This window comes from Trichosurus vulpecula, chromosome 4 (assembly GCF_011100635.1).
Source record: "Trichosurus vulpecula isolate mTriVul1 chromosome 4, mTriVul1.pri, whole genome shotgun sequence".
Taxonomy (NCBI): Eukaryota; Metazoa; Chordata; class Mammalia; order Diprotodontia; family Phalangeridae; genus Trichosurus; species Trichosurus vulpecula.
Genome location: NC_050576.1, coordinates 109,605,625 through 109,632,702, shown reverse-complemented (window position 1 = coordinate 109,632,702; position 27,078 = coordinate 109,605,625). Strand labels below are relative to the sequence as shown.

Sequence of the window (27,078 nt, the reverse complement as noted above, 5' to 3'; positions counted from 1 at the left end):
TACTGAACCTGGATGACTTGAGACAGGCGGTTCTTTACTGGGAGGAATAACAGGTCCTAGAATTCAAAAAAGGAAAGTAGATTTTGTCAAAAAGTTTAAATTCCTGTAATTTTTCTTTATTGTTATTCAACAACTACTTATTAAGTGTGTGCTGTAGGCCAGGCACTGCATTAAGAGCTGGGGATACTAAGAAAGGTTGAAAAAAAAAAAAGCTATCCATACATACACACACATCTATACATAAAACAAATTAGAGATGATCAACAGAAGGAAGAGTCTAGCACTTAGGGGAATAAAGAAAGTCTCCTTGCAGACAGAATTTTGGCTCAGACTTTACAGAAGCCAAGGAGGCCTGGAGATGGAGATAAGCCTGGCAGGGGAAAATCAGTTGGGAGAAGGAAGTATCTTGTGTGAGGTCATCAGTGCCACTGGATCTCAGGGTGTACAAGACGGGGAGTGCAGAAAACTGGAACAGAGAAGGGGCCCAGGTCATGAAAGGTTTTGAACATCAAACAGAGGATTTTATATTGTATCTGGGTTAAATGAATGGGGGAGAGCAACATTACACCTGCCCTTTAGGAAGATCAATTTGACAACTGATTATAGAGGATGGACTAGAGTGGAGAGAGACTTGAGGTAGGGAACCCAACCAGCAAGCTACTGCAAGTTTAGGCATAAGATAATGAGGGTACTATTGTAGTGGCAGTGTCAGAAGAAAGACAATGTCAGGTTTGATAGTTAGAGGGAAGCTAGGAAGAAGAGGGGTTTGAGGTGGAAAGATGAGTGCAGTTTTGGACATGTGGCGTTTAAGATATTTGTGGGATGTCCATTTGAAAACGTCCAATAGGCAGTTGGAGATGAGAACCTAAAGGTCAGGAGAGAAGTTAGAGCCAGATAAGTGCATTTGGGAATCATCAAAAAAAGAAATAACTGAATCCATGAGGGCTGATGAGACAACCAAATGAATCAGTAGAGGGAGAAGAGAAGAGGGCCCAGCACAGAATCACAGTTAGAGGGCATGATATGGATGAAGATGAAGGAGACTGAGGAGTGGTTAGATAGATAGGAAGAAAACCAGGAGAGATTGGTGTCATTAAAACCAAGAGATAAGAAACTATTAAGGAGAAGAGGATAATCAATAGCATAAAAGGCTGAAAGAGAAGTCGAGAAGGATGAGGACTAAGAAAAGACTTAGATTTGGCAATTAAGAGATCATCGAAAACTTTAGAGAAAGCTGTTTCAGTTCAGTGAGTTAAGAACAGAGGGAGAGGAAAGGAAATGGAAGAACCAATTGTTGACGGCCTTCTCAAGTAGTTTAACCACAAAAGGGAGAAAAGAGATGGGATAACAGCTAGGAAGGATGAACGAATGTTTCAAGGGATCAGGGAAACAACCAGTAGAGAGGGTGAGACTGAAGATTAATGAGTGAGCTGGGATGATAGAAGGTCAATCCCTAGGAAGGAATGGAATGGGATCATTTTTGCAGGTAGAGGAGCCAGTCTTGGCAAGAAGAACTAACTCTGCATGTGAGACCGGAGTGAAAGAGACAGCTGCAGAAGGCACCTGAGTGATACAAGATGAAGAAGGGATAAGAGGAAGCTCTTGACAAAGGCCTCAATTTTTTTTTTCAGTGAAATAAGAGGCAAAGCTCTCAGCTTAGAAAGTGAGGGAGGGGAAAGGAACTGAAGTTTGAGGAGGGATGAAAAGGTCTGAAAATGCTGCTATGGTGAGTGGGATGGTGAATTGATTAGGAAGGTATAAAAAGAATTCCTTGCAGTAATGAGGGCCCAGTAGAGATGATGTAACATAAATTTGTAGTGGACCCAGTTAGCATGGTTTTGTGATTTTCTTGAGCTTCATTCAGGAGCACATGAGTAGGAGCAAAAGACAACAGATGGTAGGAGTGATCCAAGGCTGAGGCTTGACAGAAAAAGACTAGAAAGGGGAAAAGAGGGCAAGGGCCTCAAAAGGACACTATAGCATTGCATTAGTTCATCAATAGGTCAAGTTGGGGACAGAGGGCAAGTGAAGACAACACATGGGTAATGTCCTGGGAAAGAACTGAAGAGGTGGAGGGATTGGAGGTCATGGCATAAACAAAGAACAAGGTTTGGGGCTGCACAAAGAGGAAGAGGTAGAACGACAACTGACTGGGATCAGAGAAGGCATTCATGAACATGAAAGTGGAACACGTGTATGTGAAAACAAGGTCAAAGGTATGACCATCTCTATGTGTAGATGAGGTGGGGTAGAGGATCAAGTCATGGGAAAAGAGTAAGTTGAAGAAAATGGAGATAAGGGTATTTGAAGGAGGATCAGTAGGTATGAGGGCAGTAGCTGAGGAGTGGAAAGACGTGAGCCAGGCACCGAACTCAGTGAGGAAAGAAAAAGAATGTCCTAGAAGTTGGTAGAAAATAGTTAACAGTCTTAATTAGGTAGTAGATGTGGAGTAAGTGAACTTCAAAAGAGGGAAGGTTACTAATTGATGGTGGTAAATAAAGGGATGGCATAGAAGAAACCACAGGGAGCAAGGGGGACTCTCAAATCCCCCAATCATGACCAGTGAAATGGAGGGTGAGAATGAAAGCACAACTAGTGCAGGAAAAGGTAGCCAGGTTAGCTGTGTCACCGGAAGGGAGCCAGGTTTCAGTAAAATGAAAGAAGATGGAAGGAGCAGGAAAGGATGAGAGCAAGTTTTGTCCCTAGAGAGCTGCTAGCATTCCAAAAGCAGAATGGAAGGAGTGGGTACATTTTGAATGGGGCTGTGAAGCGGTGGATAGAGTAAGGGAGGTGGATAAAAGAATAAGGGAGCAGGCAGTAGGGTACAGAAAATAGACTTTACATGACAGTTAGGTGCAAAGAATCATTGGGATTAACAGAGATCTGGTCTGAAAGCCAGAACCATCTAGGTCCAAATCTGAACTGTGTATGAAACATCTGCTTCCATGCACTAAATAAACACAAAATAAATAAAGCCAAATGGAAACAGTCTTATTCCGGGGGGGAGTCAAAGTGAACACTAAAACCGGGAGAATGAGCAAGGGTCCTCAAATAATAAGCAATAATTGAGCTGAGGCTTGAAAAACATTACCAATTAAATCAGGATATATTGGCCAATATATCAAATGAATACAAGCTGCACGTGTGACAATGGCTTCTTTAAAGTCACTATGTGTTGTTACTCATGTTAGACATAGCAAAGTGAAAGAAGTGAAACACTGATTTTTGTACCTTTATAACAAACTGGAAGTGCAGGGCTCCAATTATTATCAGCTTCACAGGTAATTCTGCTGTTATTCTGAAAGATATAACCCTCTTTACATGCGAATTCAATTGTGTCCTTATAAGTATAAAAGGGTCCAAATCCTGACATCTGGATTGCATTGTCGACTTGTGGAATTTTACATTTGACTTCTACAAAAGAAAATTTAGAAAGTTTTTAAAAAGCTTGCTTTGAAGAAGGAGGGGTAATCAGTACTTGGTTGGTGTGTGTAATGGTATGTCAAGGACAAAAAAACAGAAATAGGAAAGTATTCACAACAACAAAAAACAAGAAAATAAATGACAAACATGATTAAAATCTAAAGTAAATGACATTTTCATTCCAGATATAGAAGCAGCCTTGCCATCTGAATTCTAGAACCTAGGATAAAGATGGAGTGGAAGACTAATTTCTGAGAAATCTTTTAAAGATTATAGCATTAATTACCTATATACTATACTTTACTGCTTCTTAGAAACAAAGTGAACCAAATGAGTTGGGTTCCTCACAAATGAGGAGCACAATATACACTACCTTCTCAAATACAAAGTATAGGAGTTTTGGGGGAAGTGTGATTTTTCACTAGGCGTATGAGGCAATCCTGTGAAGTACATTCAATTCTATATCATGGTAATGTGTACTATTTTCCAAAGTAATTATCTGATAGCAAACTGGAAGAGAAAGATTTAAATACTACATCACATACAAGTACAATAAAAATCTCAATTCTAGTTACTGTGTTGTCTTTAGATCTTTACTCATTGGGACAGGAGGAAGTATCTCTCAGTTAATGTGCTGACATGAGGACTGTGAGAACTAGACAGGCTGGGCAAGAGGCTGGAGGTGAAAAAAGATCTCAAACACAAGGTCTCTACCCCATCACAAACGATACTTTGTACCCTGTTCTTGTTTCTAGCATAAAAATAAACACCTGCACTGGCTGCACTCTTTCAAATTCCTCTGGATCTACCATATTGTTTTTGATATATCACATGAGAGGAAAACACTACACCTACCCTGATGCCCACCAATCTTCTAACCTAGTCTGCTCCCTCCCATCTTGTGCTTAACTCTCACAATATCTCTCATGCATGTTTGGGAAGGGAGGGAAAAGTTGTGGATCAAGTCACAGTGGGAACTCAAGCCTGCGAAATTTTCTGTGTGTATGCATGGTAGGGAAATTTTTTAAAAAATAAATTTCTTATCTTTAGCACTGATTTAAAAAAAAATTTGAAGCGCAAATTTTCTCCCTCCCTCCCACCCTTCCCCCGCTCAATGACAGCAAAAATGTGATATTAATTACATATGTTAAATTATACAAAACACATTTCCATATCAGTCATGCTGCAAAAAAGAGAAAAGAAAAAATTTAAAAGTGAAAAAAATAATGCTTCAATATGCGCTCAGACTCTGTCATTCTCTCTCTGGAGGTGGACAGCATTTTTTATCACAAGTCCTTTGGAATGGTCTTGAATTATTGTATTCATCAGAACAACTAAGCCATCCACAACTGGTCACTGTACAATATTGCTGCTGTTGTGTATAATGGTCTCCTGGTTTTGCTCACTTCATTTTGTATCAGTTCATGTAAATCTTTCCAGGTTTTTCTGAAATCATCCTACTCAGCATTCCTTATAACACAATAGTACTCCATCACAATCATATATCATAACTTGTTCAGCCATTCCCCAATTGATGGGCATCCTTTCAATTTCCCATTCTTTGTCACCACAAAAAGCTGCTGTGAATATTTTTGTACATATATGTCTTTTTCTTTGAACCCTTTGGGATACAGTAGTGGTATTACTGGGTCAAAGGGTATGCACAGTTTTGTAGCCCTTTGGTCATAGTTCCAAATTGCTCTCCAGAATTAAACCAGTTCACAAACTCCCTGGTGGGGAAACAATTTAAAATATTTTTTATACTATTTGAAAACACTTGTTAATGTCATTATGTTTAAAAAAAAAAAAAGGGGCATCTGGCTGGGGAGGGGTGGACTAGCTCCTAAATACAAAACAATTTTCTCAAGTCCTGCCTGAAACTAAAATATCAACAAGTTTACACCGGTAAAAACCTACAAGGGTTTTTGATGTTACATCTTTTTAAAAATCCAGAACTGGATAAATCCTAGATGGGGTATGACTTCAATGGAAGGATTCAAGGAAGGTTAGTAAAGAGCTATCTATTTAAACTGTCTGGAAATAAAACCAAAATCAGATCAAAATTATGCCGTATAACAATTTAAAAAATAAGTAAATAAGGGGCCAAAAGACACACTGGATATTTTTTCCTTAGAAATTTTATATAACCATTAGCTATTAAAAGCTTTCTTTATATGTAACACCATTAACTTAGAACTTAATACTACTGTTTAATTTCAGCTCTTTTAAAGTACTTTTAAACTTAACAATGCCTATAGCTTAAACCTGTTTAGCCTGGTGGGAGACATGTGTCCTAATACTAGTTCTGGTTCTTTGGATGATGAATAAACTTGTTTAAAGCTGAACCAGCAAATTCCACTCAACATACAAGTGACACAAACGTAAACCTACCACATAGGTATAATGAATTAAAATTTTCATTCCATTTGTAGTGATGATATTCTCACAATTAGTAACGAATTTTATGTGAAAATACTGGTACAAATTTTTTTCTTGTATTGAATCCTAATCAAATACCTTGAATATCTACATCATCATATTACAGACCCCAAAAAGCACACACTACACAAATCATTTCCCCCCCTAGGAATAACATTTCCAGAAACACAATCAGTTTTTATTCTATACCTGCCATATTAGTTAAGTTAAAGGCACATTTTAAAAGGATCATGAAACACAGGCATTAATTCTACTAACACACTGCTAAACCCATTATGATTATTTTCAAAGTAGTCTTTTACTATTTATAGATCAAGAAGGAAAAAACTTTAAAGAAATCCATCACCTTTACATTGAGGGGGCGACTTATTCCATTGTCCATCTTTATCACAAAAAATGGTGGCATCTCCAATAAGTGACAATCCCTTTCGACCACTTGACTCGCAGCGATAAGTCACTGCCTCACCATAGTTAAAGAAATCTTTGTCGACACTATTGTGCTTCCCATCTTGGATATCTGGAGGCGGTGCACAAGTAATAACTTATGGAAAAGAAAAAAATTAAATGTAAGAATTTTCTTTTATTCACTTGTTGAACCAAAAATAATATTACTTTAAAGAGGACAGAAAACCTTACCCATTTAGCTGAAACTCAACCTAAGGTTGTACTGGCCCAATTATTGGATTAGGTGAAGAAGGTGAAAGGGTAGGCTGAGAGAAGAAGGCCAAGAGAAGCTCCTGCCCACAGCCTCCCCAGGGCATCAAACCAGTTTTATCATAATTACCAGAATCTGTTTGGTAGGAGCAGAGGGGGAAATGGTGCTTGTTCTTCATATCCTGAAAACAGCCTGTGCCAGGCTCCTAGGTGGGAGCATTATGAGCATCATCCTAGGGAAGTTTTTTTGCTGGGTAAGTAAAAGATGAGTTTTGCTTTGGAAAAAGGATCCAGCCAACAGAAGACAAAGTGGGAGAGAAGGCCTGGAGTCACACTCGTTAGGCATTGAATACTTATTTACCTATAGCTATGAACAGTGTACTTTTCAAGACTATACAGGCTTAGTGAAATCAGAAGAGGGTTAAGGAGGGGAAGTGAGTCTTTGAAGAGTGTGGCTCCAGAAGCAGAGAAAGAGGAGTTGTGAAGCTTCCCTATTATTGTTGTGGGCACCAACATCCTCCCAACCCTGAAATTTATCTCTAACCTACCCCTCTCCCAAACCCCTCCCCTCATCTACAATGACTTTCCAAGTCTTACCAATTCTACCCCCACTTCTCTGACATCCATTCTCCTCTGCATTCATATGGCCAATAATCTAGGTATCACTTTTTACCTGTTGTCCAACCTTGGTGTACTTTTGTACCTTTCATGCCCTTTGTGCACAAAATCCCTTCCTTACCTCTCACTCATCACTCCCCGCCATCCACACACCTCTTAGATTCCTTCTATTTCTTTAAGGTTCAGCTCAGGTGCTATCTCCTCTGGGAATCCTATCCTGCTCCCAGAATTGTTAGTTTACCCTCTCCTTCCTCAAATTATCTTATATTTACTTTTCTGGGTTCATGTGCTATCAAGCACACAACATAAAATCCTAGATGGCAGTTTTGTCTTGATTTCAGTGCTTTTGACTTTGTATACAACAGGTATTTAATAAGTATTTGCTGCTCTAAAAACAGGAATAAGCGGAAGGGAACAAAGCCTGGCTAGAATCCTTGTCTCCCAATTAAAAAAAGATGTTTCTAAAATTTTTTTTTTTAATTTCACTATGTCAAAAAAGCCTGAAATCTAACCAAGAGATTTAATGTAGTTAGTACACTACTTTTTACAACACAAATCTCTCCAGAGAACTTAATAAACAATCAACATCTTGCCTCCAATCCCATCTCTCTTCTCTGTTAACCTTCCCTATTTCTGTTGAGGACACATCACTATCTTTCCAACCACTCAAATTTGCAGCTTGTCATCCTCAATTCTTCACTCTCCCTCATCCCCCTATATCCAACCACTTAATCCTACTTCCATCCCTTTCTCTCCACCCACACGACCACCACTGTAATCCAAATACCTATCACTTAACTCTTACCTGGATTGTTATTACAACCTTCTGAGAGAAATGATTATTACCAACCAATTATGGGGGAGATCCAGGCTTTTTCCCTGTCCTAATTCGTTGTTTGAAGCGCAGTCTTTGAAGGACATTCCTGACCTCTGCCAAAAATTTACCCCACCTAGGTGGATTCCTGCCCTGTGTTTTACTCAGCTTTGGGTAGAGATAAATTCTTTGATTAAATTGCCCAAGGCTGGAGGTGATTTGGAAGTAAATGGATCAAAATGTAAGTAAATGTCCCCAGCACGTCATTAGAATAGGTCTACTTCCCATTATATTAATTCTCTTCCAAGGGTGTGTAAGCATTGAGTCCAGTCCATGATTGGTCTTTAGTCTGAGACACAGCCAAATGACCATCCTTTTTTCAATAGTATTCTAGCATTATTAATAAAATGATTACCCAGAAATCATGTCTCTCGAACTTTTTATACATCACACTTCTACTTGATCTCCTTGCATCCAGAGATGCCAAAATAATCTTCCTAAACCAGTCTGGTCGTGTAACTATTTTGTTAAAGAAGTCTCGATAACTCCTTATGAACTTGAGGATCAAGATAATACCAACTCTTTAGCTTTACACTTGAAGCTTTTCACAGTCTGGCTCCAGCCTACATTTTCAGACTTATTTCAAATCTGTTTCTTACCTTCTATACCCTTATGCCCTGAATGCTGACCTTCCTCGCTTTCAAAAATCTTTAGGCTTCCTCCCAGACCAAAAACTCAGGTGCTATCCTCCCACTCAGGACAGAAAGCTTTTCCTGGTTCCCCTGGTTGTTAGTGCCCTCTCACTCTTCAACTCACCTTACTGGATTCTTAATGTTATATCCCACCTTCCTCTTAAATGCTGCCCCCAAGCAAAGGCCTCAGAGGACAGCACAGTTCTTTCTCTTTATATCCCTGGTACTTAGCACAGTGTGTTCTATATTGCTGGTACTTAACAAATATTTGCATTATTGAACTGAAGCATTCAGTGTGAATTAGTTCTGACTGTTTTGTTCCTGGCTTGAGAAGGCAACATGAAAGGAATAGGATACCTGACTGCAGAAAAGGTGAGGAAGAACAAGTACATAATTTCAGAGTAGGGAGTATTTTGGAATATGGGCCTGGATTCAGAGTGTCAGTCTTTTGGCAGCATGAAGGGCACTAGGAGATAGGAGGATGTAAAAGGAAAAGTGGTCTATTTCTAAATTCTACTTTGGGTTTGGTCTTTTTCCCAAGAAATGATACTCTCTCTCCTCTAAACTTTTAAGACACAGTATTCAAGGCTGGTATTATTAGCATATGTCAATTATATCATGAGTAAATGTATTTTGGTAAGCTAACCCAGGACACTGTCATAGTTCACAAATGAATGTTAGAAACATAACCAATTTATAAGTTGGGGATTATTGTACTACCATGCTAAGTCAAGACCATTCGAAGACAAATAACATTTTAGTATGAATTTCAATTTACATTTTGAATAACAGATTAAAAGATAAACACCACATAATTTACGAATATATATCCAAAAAACTCTTAAGTGTATAATTCCATTATTTACTTACTGTTGCAAACTGGAACGTCACCAGTCCACTGAACTTTGTTTCCATCAATATGACAGTGTCTAGTAGCATCACCTACTAAAGTGTAGCTGAAGATAAGAGGAAATGTTATAGAACAATATGACTTCTAGGATAGGCTAGTTGACTGGTACATTACCTTCATTGTGCTAAACTACAGTGACACCAAAGCCTTGATAAAGGTTCAAGAAATACATCACAAAAGTGAAACTCCTACAACTTAATCAAATAAAGACACTTACAGTGTGCCCTGATACCCAGCCCTTAAATAAGGGAAGAGTAAACACACTTAACATGAAATTGACCTTGCCAGTTTTTCTCAACGCTCCTGACCTTATTTTTAAAATGCTTTGCTTATTAGCTTGTATTGTTTATCTCAACTTGAATACCATTCCTCATCATATCTGCCTAATTTCCCACATCATTCCAGGGCTAGTCATTTCATTTATGAAATCTTTCCTTGCCATCTCAACCAAGAGTAATCTCTAGAAATTCTGGTATATTCTAGTTTATTTTATGTGTTACTATCATACCAATCTTATTTGGATAATGAATTTTTTTATATGCCTATAACTTACATCTCCAAACAGACTGTCAGCTACTTGAGGGCAGGGACCACATCTTATAGGTCTGTGTATACACTACAGCATATATTTACTAAGTAGCTACTATGTACAAAGTATCTATTAACTCAGATTATGTAAACAGTATCTAAAGGAAGGATAGTTGATGAAAATACCTTTACAGGGTTATCTATTTCCATATTTCCATTAATTTCTCCATATTACTAATGTAGAGAAAAAATTTAAATTCCACAAGGACTTCAATTTCATCTTTGTATTTCCAGTGTCTGATACAACATGTGCATAGTAGGCATTTAATAAATATTTGTTGAATAACGTACTGAATCACAATTAATTGTACTATGATTTCTTGCAGTCAGTACTCAATTCTCTCCAACATTTGCTTTGGAATTATTCTGAATAGAAAACAAACAGTTCTTGAATATTTAGCACTAACAGGACCATAGCACCACTACCTTGCAGCTGTCTAATATTCTGGAGGATCACAATCAAACAAATGATGACCATTCAGGCTGTAAGCCACTTACAGAACTTCCTGCTCATGGCTCATCATGGGCATTTCCAGCACAGAGAGGAGGCAGGTAAGCACCACTGAGGTTTTACCTAACAGCCTCCTTCAGGAATGTGAAGAGTGTATCTTCTAAAAATAAAAAAAGTAGCAAACTCCTTCATAAACGCCTTCTGGAATGCTTCCTAGGCTGAAGCTCCAATTAAACAAGACTAATGACTGCTCCCTTCAACAGGCTCAGTTTTTTGTCTCTGACAAAATCTCCAATGAGCACCATTAAACTAGATATTTGCAATCTGTTTATATTTATAATTAGCTATGACAGTCAATAGGATAAAAGGATAGAGACTGGACCTCTCAGATGAAGTAACTCCCTCACCCAGTATAACAACCTATATCCCACCCTATAGCCTCTCTCTCATTTTTCTTGGGACATGGATAAAAAGACTGCAAATAGCAGAAAATAGGAAATATGGAGAGTTGCTCTACTGTAATGACATATTCATGTTATCAGTGTAATGAAAGGAGAATACAAATAAATACTGAAATGCCTCAATGATCTATGATTTCATTAGTGGATGAGCCGACCACCAAAACAGATACCAACCCTTCCACATCTTAGTAAAGAACCTTTGAGAGTTATGGCCACAAAGATTAAGTCGGTCAAGTAATACCACTTCTGAACTTTGCTGTACTTGTCTCTGAGCAACTGGGATACAAGCCACCATGGGACCATACCACAATGCCTTTCCAGGTTAATGGGATCTGCAGAGCCTGTACTTACAAAGGCATTGCGTCAAGAATCCACACTATGACAGTTAGTAAGGTAAAGCCATCGCTGAATTACAATCAACCAGATAAGGATGCCTATTATGGTAGATGTTTTACAAGTCCTAAAAATAGCAAAGCAAAATACAAAACTAAATGAGTTAACTCAACTCCACTTCTTTAAGAAACAACTTACCCTTCAAAACAAGAATATTCAATCTGTGAACCAAACAAGGTATCAGTTGGTATATCAACTCGACCATGTTCTAAATCTCCTGGATGTGGGCATGATTTTTCTGGTTGAAAAAAAAGTTAACATTTACATAGCATTGTAAAGTTTTAAAAGTGGTATACACACATGAACATAGATATCGATATCTATACAGCAAGAAATTAAATTAGGTGTTTTATAGATTTCTTATCTAACAATCTATCATCTACAAAACACCTAATCTGAGCCTCAGAGTGACCCAATGAGGAAGGCACAACAGGTATCATTATCTCCATTTTAAAGATTAGGAAACTGTGGCCCCAAAGGCTAAGTAACTTGCATGCTCTCACCCAGCCTCAAAGTATCAGAGACAAGGCTCAATCACAGGTTTCCTGCCTCCAAATTCAGCATCTCAAATAACACAAGAATATTAAGGATGCCACTTGCTCAGTGCACTGAATATAACACAAACTAACCAACCAACAAGCATTTATTAAATGCCTACCTAGTATGTGTTGGGAATTGTGCTAGGGGCTAAGAATACAGAGACAAAAATTCAACAGCCCCTGCTCTTACGGAGCTTACATACTCCTTGATGTTTTCCAGCATGACTCAACAACTGAAAGACTAAAATGAGTTCTTTCTGTGCCCAAACACAAACTAAATCCTCAATTCACCAGAATATTTTCTTGATTCATCTGTTATAGATCTCATTACTGGCTATAAATAAGGTTCATAATTACAAAGAAAAAAAACTTATCAAGAAATGCAGGGAAGGGGCAGCTAAGTGGCGCAGTGAGTAGAACACTGGCCCTGGAATCAGGAGAACCTAAGTTCAAATCCAGCCTCAGACACCTGACACACTTACTAGCTGTGTGACCTTGGGCAAGTCACTTAACCCCAATTGCCCTGCCTTCTCCTCTCCAAAAAAAAAAAAAATGCAGGGAAAACTAAAAAGTAGTATGGAAAAAAAACAGATTATTTACAACAGTCTTATAACACATACCAAAGTAAGATCCCAATGGATGTGCAAACTAAATGAAAGACTGCATCATGACAAAATAGAGGAGAACAGAAGGAGACTATGCTGGAGGCAGAATTCTTAATAACAAAGTGGTCAACAGAGAGAATACGGACAATATTGCCTACATAAAACTAAGAAAGAAAATTTTGCACAAACAAAATCAATACAATTAGGATAGAAATGAAAACTCTCAACTGCAAAAAATCTGCATCAAACATCTCTGATAAAAATCTAGCAGTCAAGATATATAGGGAATTAACATAAATATGTAAGACCAAGAGCTATCCCTGCCCCCCCAAATAAAGTCAAAAGATACGAAGTGTTCTTTTTTAATGAAATATAATTTTATTATGAAAATTTTAACTTTTATTCATCCTCAATTTTGAATAGATCCCTCACCTTTCCTTTAAACATGGAGCCAACCTTTATAACAAATTTAGATGAGGAAAAAAAAATCCAAGCAACATTAATTTTTTCTAAGAGTATAAAAAATGTTTCACACCTCCAGTTCCCCATCTCTACAAGAAAAGGAAGTGTGAACATTTTCTCAGCTGTTACCTGGGGCTAATCTTGGTCATAATAATTACACAGCATTCAGTCTCATTTTTTAGCTTTTCCCCTTACACTGCCATAATACTAGAAATTGTGGTCCTGGCTCTACCTATTTCACTCTACATAGATTCATATAAATCTTCCCACAACTCAATGAATTCTTCATATTGTTTCTTAATGGCACAATAATATCCCATTGCCATCTACATATTGCATTTTGTTTATCCACTCCTTAATCAACATACATCTTTGCTAGCACAAAAGGGTGTTTTATGAATATCTGAATAAATAAGACCCGTATTTCTTTCACTACTTTTGGGTAGGTGCCTTTGCTATTGTTCAGTCATTTCAGTTGTGTCTGATCCTTCATGACCCCATTTGGGATTTTTTTGACAAAGACAGTGGAGTGGTTTGCCATTTCCTTCTCTAGCTCTTTTTACAGCTGTGGAGACTGAGGCAAACAGGGTTAAGGGTCTTACCCAGAGTCACACAGCTAGGAAGTGTCCGAGGTTAGATTTGAACTCAAGCCTTCCTGACTCCAGGCCCTGTGCTCTATCTACTGAATCATCTAGTTGCCACATAGCAGCATAATATCTGGTTATGGCCCCTCCAATAATGACTATGACTACCTTCAGTCATTTTTGCCAATTTTTTGAGTGCGAGGTGAAATCCAGGGTTTTTTGATTTTCATTTTTTACATTATTTGATTTGCATTTCCCTTATTAGTGATTTTGAGCCATCTTCCAAATGCTTAATGGTTTGCGATTCTTTTGAGAACTGTATGTTCCTATCCTTTAAGAACTGATCTCCTAGAAAATGGTCTTAACATTTGTGAGATATATAAAGATATTTTTCTCTGTCAAAACCTTCCCTTCTTTTCCTGATTGTACTAATTATGCAAAAGCTTTTCAATTTCATGTCAACTAAAAACTAATTTCATCTTTTGTGATCATCTCTCTTTTTGCCTTGCTTGGTCAAAGAATTCTGCCTCTAGCCATAGCTGCTAAAAAGTACCTGACCTAGTTCTTTTCTAATTTTTTTTATGGTCTGATCTTTATTATCCAAGTCGCACAAGCATTTTGGGTTTGTTGTGGTATCTGGTGTGTGGAAGGAACAATATTCCAACTCTATCTCCCACTTAGGTAGGCAAGTTTTACACCTTATGAAGTGCTGAAGCCTTTTTCCAAGACCTGATTAGCTCAAGTAACTAAAGGTTCAGGCTGTCGATGCCACTTCCTCACTACCTTAGGAATCGCTTTCAGGGAGCTCTGATGCTTGGCTGATAGATCACCCTGGGCATCTCAGACAGGGAAGCTTCGCTCAGCTAAATCAACCTGATGTACCTCAATGCCTATCCTTACTGAATAGCCTTCTGCTAGAGCTAGGTATTGAATGACCAAGTAGCTCCTTTTGTTCCAATTCCACAACATTCAGAGCAGCAAATCTGTGGTAGCAAAAAATTACAAACAAAATAGGTTCCCACCAATTGGGCAATGGCTTAACATAAGCATTTAAACGTCATGTGAGTACTGAGGTATTTCATTCTTTTTCTAGTTGTGGCATCTCTGGCTCAAAGATTATTTAGAATTTAATTATTTTTCTCACATAATTCTGAATTGTTTTTCAGAATGTTACATAAATTCATAAATTCAAACAGCATGTTAAGGTGTCTGTCTTATCACACAGCCCTCAGAATTATATTCTTTCATATGGTTAAATTTGCAATTCTTTTGAAAAACTTAATTTTTGAAAAAAAAAATACATCTGATGACCACAGATGCATGGGAAGACTTCTATGAAGTAATGCAGAATGACAAACTGAAAAGGAAAATATACTCAACTAAATAACAAAAGAAAAGAGCACTAAAATCAAGCCAACTGCTAAGTCATTTTAATTATTAAACTTGAATCAAAAGAGATGAGGAAATGAATCTCCTTTTTTGGTGGAGAAGTAAGAAATTATGGGTGCAAAATAAATGTTTTGTTTTGTTTTTTTGTTATAGGGATTGATCACTGGGTACAAAGGTCCATTCGTAAAGAGTGGGGAGGCCAGGAGGGAAGATCATTCTGAAATAACTGGTATAAAAACAAAAGGCATCAATGAAAATTACTGCTGAAAAAAAAATCAGCAGTACAAATATTCTCTGGAAACAATGAATATTTTGAAAAGTATATGGTAGCCTGTAGTTAAGTCTAAAAATGCAGCACAGGAAAGAATATGGTTTCAGTAGTCCAACCTAAACGAATGGAAAATTCCAATAATAGTGACTAAGATACAATGTATGTGATAGAATTACTCACTTTTACAAGACCCTGAGACCGGTGACCATGTTCCATCATCCTGACAAGTACTGATGAGCGGACCGAATGTACTGAGAGTATGTCCTGGCCGACATACAAAAGTCACAGTGCTGTTAATAGGAAAGTAATTTTTATTTATGAAGGCGGCATCCAGCTGCATAGTAGTGAACCGACCCGGGGCATTACAGCTACCTGAGAACAAAAGGAAAAGCATACGAATGAAAGAATGCAGTCATGAACAGAGGAGCAAAATATTTTCTTCAAAAAGCTTACAAGGAAAAAAAAACCTACAATGTCTTGGCATGCTGCGTACCAAAAAATTCTCCACAATGTTTGTATAGGAATGAGCTTCTAATTCAACAGTACATGCAACAGGGAGTTGTCATTCTGTATTTTTTTTAAAAAATGTTATCACTCTTACTACATTCAAAACTCATTTCTTCCAGGAATCCCTTGACAATCAAATGAATGAAAAAGTCCTTATTAAGTACCTACTATGCAACAGGCACATATGCTAGGCAGTGGAGATATAATTATAAAAGAAGTTTTCTAATTGGGTAAAAAACACATATAACGAAGTTGGAACCAGGGATGGGAGTTTTGGTCTGCAGAAGGAAGTCACAGGAATTGAGGGTAATTCTATAGGGACGAACGATTGTTACAGTCATTCTAGTAGCTAAGGTATCACTGATTTGACTGCTTTTCCTAGGACAAGATAACGAGGAGGGTTATAAGGAAGCGAGAATACTCTCATAGTGGCAGAGCAGATGCTTGAGCTGAACAGGCCCTAGTTTCCTTATGCATGGCTATATGGGAGGTCAAATGGTGGTCAGGAACCAGGTAGATAGAAAGGGGCTAAATGAGGTTTTTAGTCATTCAACAATCAGGATAGCTCAGATCCAGGTCAGAGCTGAGTGGACTAACTGGGGGAGAAGATGAGAGTTCCTCTGGAGGTCCAGGTCTCTAATGGATTGATTAGTTTGTACTGATTTCAATGACAAACAGCATTGTAAATATTTTTTTAATTATTACTTCAAGCACCCATTAGGTCTTCTCATAAAGACTAATGTCCTGGATGCAGGAGACTTGTCTTCTATATTCTCTCATGTCTCTTGCGCATAATACTCTACACAGTGGGATATCCAAAAAACGTAAGCATGAACTAAACTATTAGTTGCTCAAGAGATACTTACTGAATTGAAAATAATACACACTTTAAACTGATAATGTGCTAAAACATTTAAAATACAACATCATTTCCATTTATTTGGCACTTCCAGGGAATGGGCTAATCCATATGAATAAGCCTCCTGAGTAGTTGAAGTTCACCCTCTAAAACACTAAAATTGTTTAAATTTTTTAAAAAAAGTATTTTGGGTAAAAATCTAAATTGTATTGCAAATTCCCTTGCCTCCTTAAAAGAATATGGTGAATAAAATTCAATCTTTTTTTTTTTTTTTGGTAATCTGGTATCAATTAATGATAACTATAATTAAGTGTTATAATACCACGCAGTCCTCTCTGGTAGCGCTTTCTTCTAACTCCAGCATTCGAAGGATGTAGGTTAGGTCCCAAAAGGGGAAAATCATACCTCCAGGGTTTAAAGGAACTTGATAGGTTCACAATCCTAAAATTATAGCTCATGAGCTCCAACCAGTACACTTATCTTTAAATAGTTAGCCTATAAATACAGTGACCCCAAGGAAAAGACATTTACTAAGATAGGATAGTAAGTATCTATACAACAGTTCTACCTCCCCATATACCATAAACATGGGGTACATTCTCCCCCAGATACAGAAAGCATCAGTTAAGAGTGAGGACAAACTAAGAGTATACTGGTAGTGAAGTATACGTGCAGGAAAGATATGTGGCCTAGGTTAACTAATGCCTTCAGTACCGCAGGGCCTCAATGCCCTTCTTACGTAGCATGTCTGTTGAGCAGGTTGCTCAAATAGGTTCTCTTAGTCTGCTCCTCTCCTCAATGTCTGGGCTAAGTCGTTGAATCTATACTTGGCTCTCTTCTCCGCTGTTAGGGGGTCATACTCCTTTAACCATTTCCACTGATTCTCTATTCTGTGCTGGATTCAGTATTTCCTACTGGACCAATGGACAAGATGCTATGGACAGTGGGGCTAAGAAATATAATCCACCTAAACTCCTTGTTGTGTGCTCTGATAGCACTTCACCAATATACTTTCTGACTTGGCTTTCTCCCTTTCTCTCTGCTCCCTACATGAAACAGAGTACTCCACTGGGTGAGTCAATCTGCTGCCAGACACCAAAGATGAACCCTTCCAATTCCATCAGTGAAACTGCAGATTCTGTAAAGATATAGTAAGGTATAAACAAGTCTTTGTGTTTCATTTAAAACATGTTATGAGCCCCATCTGTTATTACATTAACTAGCCTGCGAGGGATATTAATTGTTTAAGGACCAACTCCACACACAACACACCCATACCCACTCCCTCACAAGGTAACTGAGAAGTGTGTAAGATTTGTCCTGACACTAAACATCCTTAGACTTATGGGTTTTTTTTGGTTCTTATGACAGCTTTTTTATCTGTATCCTACTCCATTTACAAGGTATCAACTGCTACTACTGCCTCTAAAAGCCATTCTCCTTTATCAAAACTGCCTTAATGACAATTTCACTCTTCGAAAGTAACACAGAGAAAACAGCAAGCATTATATGTAATGAGGATAAACTAGAAGCATTTCCAGTAAGATAGGGGGTGAAACAAGGATGTCCGTTATCACCACTAGATACTAGAAATGTTAGCTTTAACAATAAGAAAAAGAAATCGAAATTGAATAGGCAAAGAAAAAACAAATGTCTCACTCTTTGCAGATGATGATGGTGATATAATTAGAGAATCAAGTAAAAAAACTACTTGAAATGATAAACAAATTTAGCAAAGTTGCAGGATATATAAAATAAACCCACATAAATCATCAGCATTTCTATATATTATTAACAAAACCCAACAGCAAGAGATCAAAAGAGAAATTCCATTTAAAGTAACTGCAGATATTCTAAAATATTTGGGAGTCTACCTGCCAAAACCAAACCAGGAACTATATGAACACAATTACAAAACACTTTTAACACAAATAAAGTCAGATTTAAATACTTGGAAAAGTATTAGGCACTCATGGGTAGGCTGAGCTAATATAATAAAAATGACAATTCTACCTAAATTAATTTACTTATTCAGTGCCATACCAAACTACTAAAAATTATTTTATAGGGGCAGCTAAGTGGCGCAGTGAATAGAGCACCCGCCCTGGAGGTCCTGAGTTCAAATCCAACCTCAGACACTTGACACATTTACTAGCTGCATGACCTTGGGCAAATCACTTAACCCCAATTGCCCTGCCCCTCCCCCAAAAAAAACCTAAAAAAATTTTTTCAAAAATTAGTTTATAGAACTACAAAAAAAAATAACAAAATTCATCTGGAAGAACAAAAGGTCCAGAATATCAAAGGAATTAATGAAAAGAGATGTAATGGCCTTAGCCATACCAGATCTTAAACAACTTGGTACTGCCTAAGAAAGGGAGTGGTGGATCAGTGGAATATGTTAAGTACACAAGACACAGCAGTCAATGACTAGAGTAATCTATCTGATAAACCCAAAGACTGCACCTTCGGGGATAAGAACTATTTAACAAAAACTGCTGGGAAAACTAGAAAACGGCATGGCGGAAACTAGCCGTAGACCAACATCTTAGACCGTATACCTACATAAAGTCAAAATGGGTACACAATTTAGATGGAAAGACTGATACTATAAGCAAACTAGGAGAGCAAGGAATAGTTTACTGGTCAGATTTATGGAAAAGAGAAGAATTTATAACCAAACAAGATAGAGAATACTAGGAAATGCAAAATGGCTGATTTTGATTACATTAAATTGAAAAGTTTTTGCACAAAGCCAATGAAACCAAAGTTAGAAGGGAAGCAGAAAACTGGGAAACAATTTTTAGAGTCGGTGTCTCTGACAAAGGCCTCATTTCTAAAATATATAGAGAATTGAGTCAAATTTTTAAGAATACAAGTCATTCCCCAAATGATAAATGGTCAAAGGATATGAACAGGGAGTTTTCAGATGAAGAAATTAAAGCTATCTATAGTCATATGAAAAAATGCTCTAAATCACTATTTATTAGAGAAATGCAAATCAAAACAACTCTCAGGTACCACATCACACCTATCAGATTGGCTAACATGACAAAACAAGAAAATGATAAATGTTGGATTGGAACACTAATACATTGTTGTGAACTGATTCAACCATTCTGGAGAGCAACTTGGAACTATGACCAAAGGGCCACAAAATTGTGCATACCCTTTGATCCAACAATATGACTTCTAGGTCTGTATCTCAAAAAATCACAAAAATGGGGAAAGGACCCACATGTGCAAAAATATTTATAGGGGCTCTTTTTGTGGTGGCCAACAACTGGAAATTGAAGGGATGTCCATCAATTGGGGAATGGCTGAACAAGTTGTGGTACATGAATGTAATGGAAAACTACTGTGCTATAAGAAATGAGCAGGCTGACTTATATGAGCTGATGCTGAGTGAAGTGAGCAGAACCAGGAGAACACTGTACAGAATTAACAGCCACACTGTTAACTTTGATAAGACTTTGATAGTCTTTGCTCTTCTCAGCAGTGCAAAGTTCAAAGACAGCTCCAAAAGACACATGACGGAAAATGCTATTCACATCCAAAGAAAGAACTATCGAGTCTGAATGCAGAAGGAAGCACATTATTTGTTCTCTTTTTTTTGTTTTGTTTCTTCTTTCTCGCAATTCCTCCCATTGGTTCTAATTCAACATGACCAATGTGAAAATGTTTAATATGAATGTATATGGACAGCCTATATTAGACTGCACACTGTGTTGGGAAGGAAGGAAGGAAGGGAGGACAAAAAAATTTAAAACTCAAAATCTTATGGAAGTGAATGTTGAAAATTAAAAATTAATTAATTTAAAAAGTAATATAGAAACCACTAAAGGGAATAACTATTTTATACCTGATTCTAGTAAGAGAAAATTGGCGAAGTAAATATGCAAAGAACATTGTATAACTACTTATCTTTAGAACTCATGTTTGAGAAAGCCAGGAAAGCTAGAAAGTCTGGCAATCACCCTAGATTTTAGGAGAACAGATTTCTCCTTCAGAGGAAGGAAAGGTAGGATTCCAAGGCCTAAAAATTCTATAAAGTTATCCCAGAAAGAATGAGAAGCTCCAGAGGAAATTCTAAAGACAGAAATCACTCAGTTGTGGAAAAAGGAGGGAGTTGTCTAAACAATGATGTGGCTAGCCACGGAACCCAATCATTCACTAATTTGGATTAAAAAAAAAAATTTGTTCCACAATGATTACAATAACAACACTAAAAGGCAGTGCTAAAAAAGATGAAGAGACAGTGAACAGATTTTGTGGACTGCCTTACTAACAGACCCAAAGACTAGTCATTAATAGCTTGATGTCAACTTGGAAGGAAGTTGCCAGTAAAACATCCCAAGGATCGCTCTAGCTTAACATTTTAATCAACAAAATGCTTATTAAAGGTGCAAATGACATGAAGTTTAGGAGGGATAGCTAACACAGTGAACAAAGTCAGGATCCAAAAAGATCAAGAATGACCAACTGTTGGGCTAAACTCTAGTAAGATTACATTTATCCCTGTTAAATTTCAATTTCCATACTTGCTTTCAAAAAACATACTTCTTGGGTACATGATTGGAAAGGCAAGCTTAGAGTATAAATTTGTTTGACAAAGATTGAAGGTTTTAGCAGACTGACAGTTCAATAAATCAATAGTATAGAATGGCAGCCAAAGAAGTATGATGGAGCCCAGGGCTGCATTAGAGAGTCAATGCCAGACCACACATGAATAAACATGTACAGTTCAGGGTACCACCTTTTAGGAAGGATTATTGGAATGTAGACTTTGAGGTGGAAGGAAGCACAAAGGAAACTGAGAGAGAACATACAGGAAAGGGAGGCTAGGATTGTGAAGGGCACTGAAATTATGCCACATCAGAACAAGGGGAAAGAACCAACAATTTTTACTTTGACAATGTGAAGATTTAGACTAGGAAACATGATCACTGTCTTCAAGTTTTTAAAGAGCTTAGACTTGTTCTCCCTGGTTTCAGAAGATAAAACTAGGGGCAACAGGACAGAAGTTAGAGAGAGGCAGACTTGGGTTTGATATATGGAAATTTTTCCTAATAATCATAACTATCGAAAGTGAAATGGGGTATATCTCAGGATATACTGAGTCACTCTACTCCCATCCTAATGCAAGTCTTTAAACAAAGGCTGGATTACTATTCATAAATTATATTATAGAAGAAATTCTTATTCAAGGATGGTTTGGGTTATGAGGCCTTTAAGTTCTCTTCTACTTTGGATTTTGTGATTCTGTAATTTGATTCTTCTAACCTAGCATGGGCTTTGAAATCAGGTAACTGACAAACTCAGAAATGGGTAAAGCAGAATAGCCTGTGAGGAAAGGGTCCATTCTAAAGTACACGAACCACTACTGTAGAGACTTCAAGATATCTATTTTTGGGCTTAAGAGACTTATGTTTGCTTACTTTTGGGTTCTTTGCTATATTACAACTCAGGCTAATGCTTACTAAGTGACTTTAAATAAGTGAGGTATAAGTCAGAAAACATCTTACTAAATGTGAATACTCCCTCCACCAATGGAGTTTGTTACATATCTATATACCCTCTTAATCCTGTTCAACTCTTGTCTATGTCTTCCTATAAAATCTTTAATCGAATGGAGTTGGTTATCAACATTACTTCATTCTTCAGGGGTAAAAAAAAACCAATGGCATGGGATAAAGATCACAGAAACAAAACCGACAGAGATTCAAATGTATATATGTTTGATAGAATTTGTGGAAAATAAAAACTAGGTTAAGGATTATTTAACAAATTTTTTTTTGAAAACCAGACAGCGATATGACAAATACAAAACGAGTCTCAACTCATACCATAAAAAATTGCATCTGTATTACAGATGTAAACATGCAAATGTAATCATTAAAAATGATCCCCTGAATGTTCTGTCTCAGTTCTGAAGGACATATGAAAATTATTAAATAAATAAGGTATTATCAGGAACAAAACTGATTTAACTGCATGAAAAATTATAAACAAAAATTATCCAATAATTCGATGGAATAAATATTAAGTGCTTACTATCTGCAAGGCACAAAAAGAAAAACAAAAGATTAGGAATATCACATCAAAAATTATGTGACTGGGGCAGCTAGGTGGCGCAGTGAGTAGAGCACTGGCCCTGGAGTCAGGAAGACCTGAGTTCAAAGCCGGCCTCAGACACTTGACACACTTACTAGCTGTGTGACCTTGGGCAAGTCACTTAACCCCAACTGCCCTGCCCCCCCCCCAAATTATGTGATGACTTAACATCTAAAATAAAGAACCAGCACAAATAATAAAGGGCAATACTCAGTTCACTTTGCATTGTCAAAGGACAATTTATAAAAGTGAGAGCACGCTGTCAGTAACAACCTGAAACAAAATTCAACCTCACTACAGATCAAAGAAATACAAATTAAACAATTTAAGGCACTACTATATAGCTTTCAAATTGGTCCTATTGAGTGAAAAAAAAATAACAAATATTGATAATTGACAAACAACAGGAGAGAGAAGGAAAAGGGAATAAGCTGTTAGGGATATTTAAATAAGTGTTAAAATTCACAGGATTATAGAGTTAGAGCTGGAAGGACCTTCCACTGAGCCTAATCCCTTCATTTTACAGATGAGGAAAATGTGGCACAGAAAGTTTACCTAACTCGCCCAGGGCCACTTGATCAGTAACCCTCTGAGGCAGAATATGGACTCAGATTTCAAGATCAGTGTCCCATCTACCAGGCCATACTACCTCTATTCAATTTGTCAAGTACTTAGTTTTTAACAAACAAGTTATTTACCTTAAATACAAACCTAAATTAACAACTTACGATCACAAAATTGTGGAATTTCTGACCATTCCCCACCCTGGCAAGTAATCGAGTTTGATTTTCCAGGTAGTTTAACATAACCAGTATCACATTTGTAAGTTATGGTGGTTCCATCACTAAAAGTTTTATCAGCATCATAGTTTTCTTCAGGATGAGCATGAGGAATTGCTGGCAGAGTACTACAATCACCTAAAAAAAAGTGATTTAAGTATTACAAACCATACACAATTCCAGTAAGAAGGGAGACTTATTCATTAAAACAATCTTAATTATCTAAGAACATTGTTTTCAAATCCAGCCTCAGACATTTACTAGCTGTCTGACCCTGGGCAGGTCTCAAGTAGAAAATGAGGATAATGTTAACAGCAGGACAATTGTTAGAGTTATTGAGAAGCTTCAGAGAGATAATATTTGTAAAGTGCTTAGCACAGAGTAGGCACTATATAAATGCTGACTCCCTTCCCCCGTTTTTTCTAACGTGAACCAGGTTTCTTCTCACCCTTGGCATACACATTCAGGAAAGAAGGTATGATATGATTTGGGTCCTATCACAGTGAATGTGCTAACATGAGTCTATGTTCTGGGGAGGCAATATGTTAATCAAAGATCTGATTTCAAAACCTCATTCACAAATTTCTAGCTACTTTTCTGGTCTCATTTCAATGGAAACAGCTCCAAGATTTGGGCTTTCAACTGCTCTGACGAAGTAAGAGTTATCACTATAAAACAAATGTGGAATCCTGAGTAGTGTCCCAACTCATTGATGAAATGATTATTTCCAAATAGTTTTAGAAAGGAAGGACACACGTGGAATTGTTGCCGACTGTGAATACCTTTTTCCTCCCTCTTCTTGATTCAGTTAACCTCAAGTTATTTCGCAAGTTATAACTTATTTAAAAAAAAAACAACTAAAACTAAACTAATTCTACATTAGCTTGTATGGCAGCTTAGGAGCCATGCAAGATAACATCGCTGGGACAAAAGGGATGCTCCATACTCTCTCAATAATGTTGTTTGCTCAAAAACCCTTCAGGGAAATGAGGATGAGTGCTAACCCACAACTGTAGGTCTGAAGCAGTCTTTAAATCAGCTCCCGATATGGGCCACCATAACACAACTTTCTCAGGCAATTTAAAGCAGAGATACCTAGCCCACCTAAGCATTCTCTCTAGTGTGATAAAAATGCCTTGTGTATCTCTCTCTCCATGCATATCTGTATGTGTGTATGTGTGTGTGTGTGTGTGTACATATATAAAATGTGTGTGCGTGTACGTATATGTATGTATATATATGTATAACTTTTCTATTTCTGTTAAAGTAGTCACGTGGTGGAACTATTTCGGTTATTCTAAGGATTCTTCCAGTGGTCAAAAAACAAAACAAGAACAGAACAAAAATTGGGGTGCAGGGAGTGTCTCGAAATCGACTCCCCCTTTAGCCGATTTAAAAGCCCCCAGAAGGCCGGTCTCCCCACTCGGGCCCCACCGTGGCCAGGTCACTGAGCTCGAGGAGCCCTCGTCTTCCTTGGACGGAGGTCTGCTAGATACGTTTCACTTTCATCTTCCTCTCCAGCTACAGGACGGCGCCTGGCACACAGCAGGTGCTCAATAAACGCCGGATTAATCTTTAATGCCTCGGATTCCGTTGCCATAAATCAACAGCGTAAGTGTGAGCGTTATGGAAAGCACGCGTGGACACCGTTTCGCGGTGCGCGGACCACCCCTGAGGCTCATACATCATAGGGGGGGGGGCAGCAGTAAGGGAGCGCGGCTCCGGCCCCCCCACCCCGGAGCGAGCCGCAGGTCGTCCCTCGGCCCCTCCCCCCCGTGCCCCAGGCTCTTCCCTCCACCCCCACCCCCACCCCCGCGCCCCCTCCTCACCGCTGGCCCGCGGCAGTCGGAGCAGCGCCAGCACCCCGAGGAGCCCCACGGAGCGGAGCCAGGCCCCGCGGCAGGGACACGCCCCCATGGCTGCGGCGCGTTTCTCGCAGCGGTCTCCGGCTCCTCGGACCCGCGCGCGGAGGCCGCGGCGGCTGCTCTGTTCTGCCGACAGAAGCCGAGGCGGTTCCTATCACCGTTTAACTGGCGGTGCCAGGCGCTGGCTCTGGCTGGGACCGGCTCTGGAGAAGTAAGCGATTAGCTCGGGCGGGTCCTCGCGAGGGGGTGGAGAAGGGGAGCTCTTCCTGCGGGAGGCGACCCCGCCCTAGCAGTGCCCGTAAAGGCCGCTCCGCCCTCGCGGAACTGCGGGGGGGGGGGGGGGGGGGGGGGGGGTGGGGGGAGGGGTAAGAAAGAGAACCGGAAGCTGAGGGAGGCACGAGGAGAGCCACTTCCGCTCGTCTTGGAAAGCCCCTTCCGTGCTTTACGAAGCTCCTCCGTGCCGCTCGTCCCTGGGCGCCTGCAGGGGGCTGGAGGTCTGCGCGCCCCCGTGGACCCCGTGGGCGCCTGACGGTGCCGCCCACGTGCAGGCCGCGAGGGCACCTTCTGGAAACGTCTCAAGTTCTTTTTCCCCCGCTCTGCCCTGCCTATTTTCATTTTCCCGCCGCTCGCCCCCATACCCCGCTCCCGGGCAAACTGCCCCCAGGAATTTCCAGCCTGGGGACGAGTCACTGCGGAGGAGAAAAAAAACAATAGGAAAATGAGTTAGAATTTCCCAGGGCCTGACCTACCGGGGAGCTGTCTCAGGAAAACAGATGAGGAGCACCTGTGGCTTGTATCCCTTGGGTGTATTTTAAAATAATTACAGCTGAGGTCTAATTATAGTCACTCAGCCAAAAATCGTTTATTAAGTGCCTACTATGTGCCAGGCACTGTGCTAAGCCCTGGGGATGGGGAAAAAAAGACAGTCTCTCTAGGAAATCACAACTTAACGGAGGAGACAGAGTTGTACAACCGAGGATAACTAGGGAATAATTAACGGAAGGAAGGCACCAAAAATGACAGGGATTGGGAAAAGATGGGGTTTTAGTTGGGATTTAAGGAAGCCAAAAGACAAAGATGAGGCGAGGAAGACAGAAAAAATGCCTGGAGCACAGAGATCGAGTGGCTTTCCTTTGGGGAACAGCCAGAAGGATGGCTGGAGCAAAGAGTATGTACCCAGGTTCGAGATGTAGGAAGATTGCCGTGGAGTGGGGTGGGGGAGGAGGAATTCTCTTGCCGGAGAATAATGTACTTGAGTCTGGAGGACTTTAGTGAGTAGGAGGTAATGTGGTCGCCTGGAGGTACCAGGTAGCTAACCTGTGCTTTAGAAAAACCACTTTGGCACCTCAGCGGAGGATGGATTGGAGTGGAGAGAGTTCCGAAGCTGCAGATCCACCAGCATGCTGTTACAGTGTTCAAGCATGAGCTGATGATGGCCTGCACCAGAGTGTAGCTGTGTCAGAGAAGGGTCATATTTGAGGCGTGTTACAAAGATGAAATGGATAGGCCTTGGCAACAGATTAGATAGGAGGGGGAGGGGTAGTGAAGAGTTGGGGATGACAGGTTGCTAGCCTGGGGGGGGGGGACTGGGAGGATGGAGGAGGGGGCTGCCCTTGACAGTAATAGGAAGTTTGGACAGGGGGAGGGGAAAGATAAATGAG

The 27,078-nt window shown here is 39.1% G+C and overlaps 1 protein-coding gene across 10 annotated transcripts in view; it reads right to left on the bottom strand.

The window, feature by feature from the left end:
* Window positions 1–25,899, bottom strand: part of LOC118845551 (membrane cofactor protein-like) — a 43,645-nt gene extending 17,746 nt beyond the window's left edge. For 2 of the 10 annotated variants that reach the window (XM_036753504.1, XM_036753509.1), the window contains exons 1-8: window positions 25,382–25,674; window positions 23,502–23,690; window positions 15,474–15,665; window positions 11,582–11,681; window positions 9,511–9,596; window positions 6,209–6,403; window positions 3,232–3,414; window positions 9–56 (exon numbers count right to left, since the gene is read on the bottom strand). In XM_036753504.1, coding sequence (XP_036609399.1) covers window positions 9–56; window positions 3,232–3,414; window positions 6,209–6,403; window positions 9,511–9,596; window positions 11,582–11,681; window positions 15,474–15,665; window positions 23,502–23,690; window positions 25,382–25,469 — 1,081 coding nt within the window. In that variant the 5' untranslated portion in view covers window positions 25,470–25,674. Of the gene's footprint in view, window positions 1–8; window positions 57–3,231; window positions 3,415–6,208; window positions 6,404–9,510; window positions 9,597–11,581; window positions 11,682–15,473; window positions 15,666–23,501; window positions 23,691–25,381 lie in introns of all 10 variants that reach the window. The other 8 variants (XM_036753506.1, XM_036753510.1, XM_036753513.1 and 5 more) reach the window with 6 other exon arrangements.
* Between the last annotated feature and the right edge of the window lie 1,179 nt (window positions 25,900–27,078).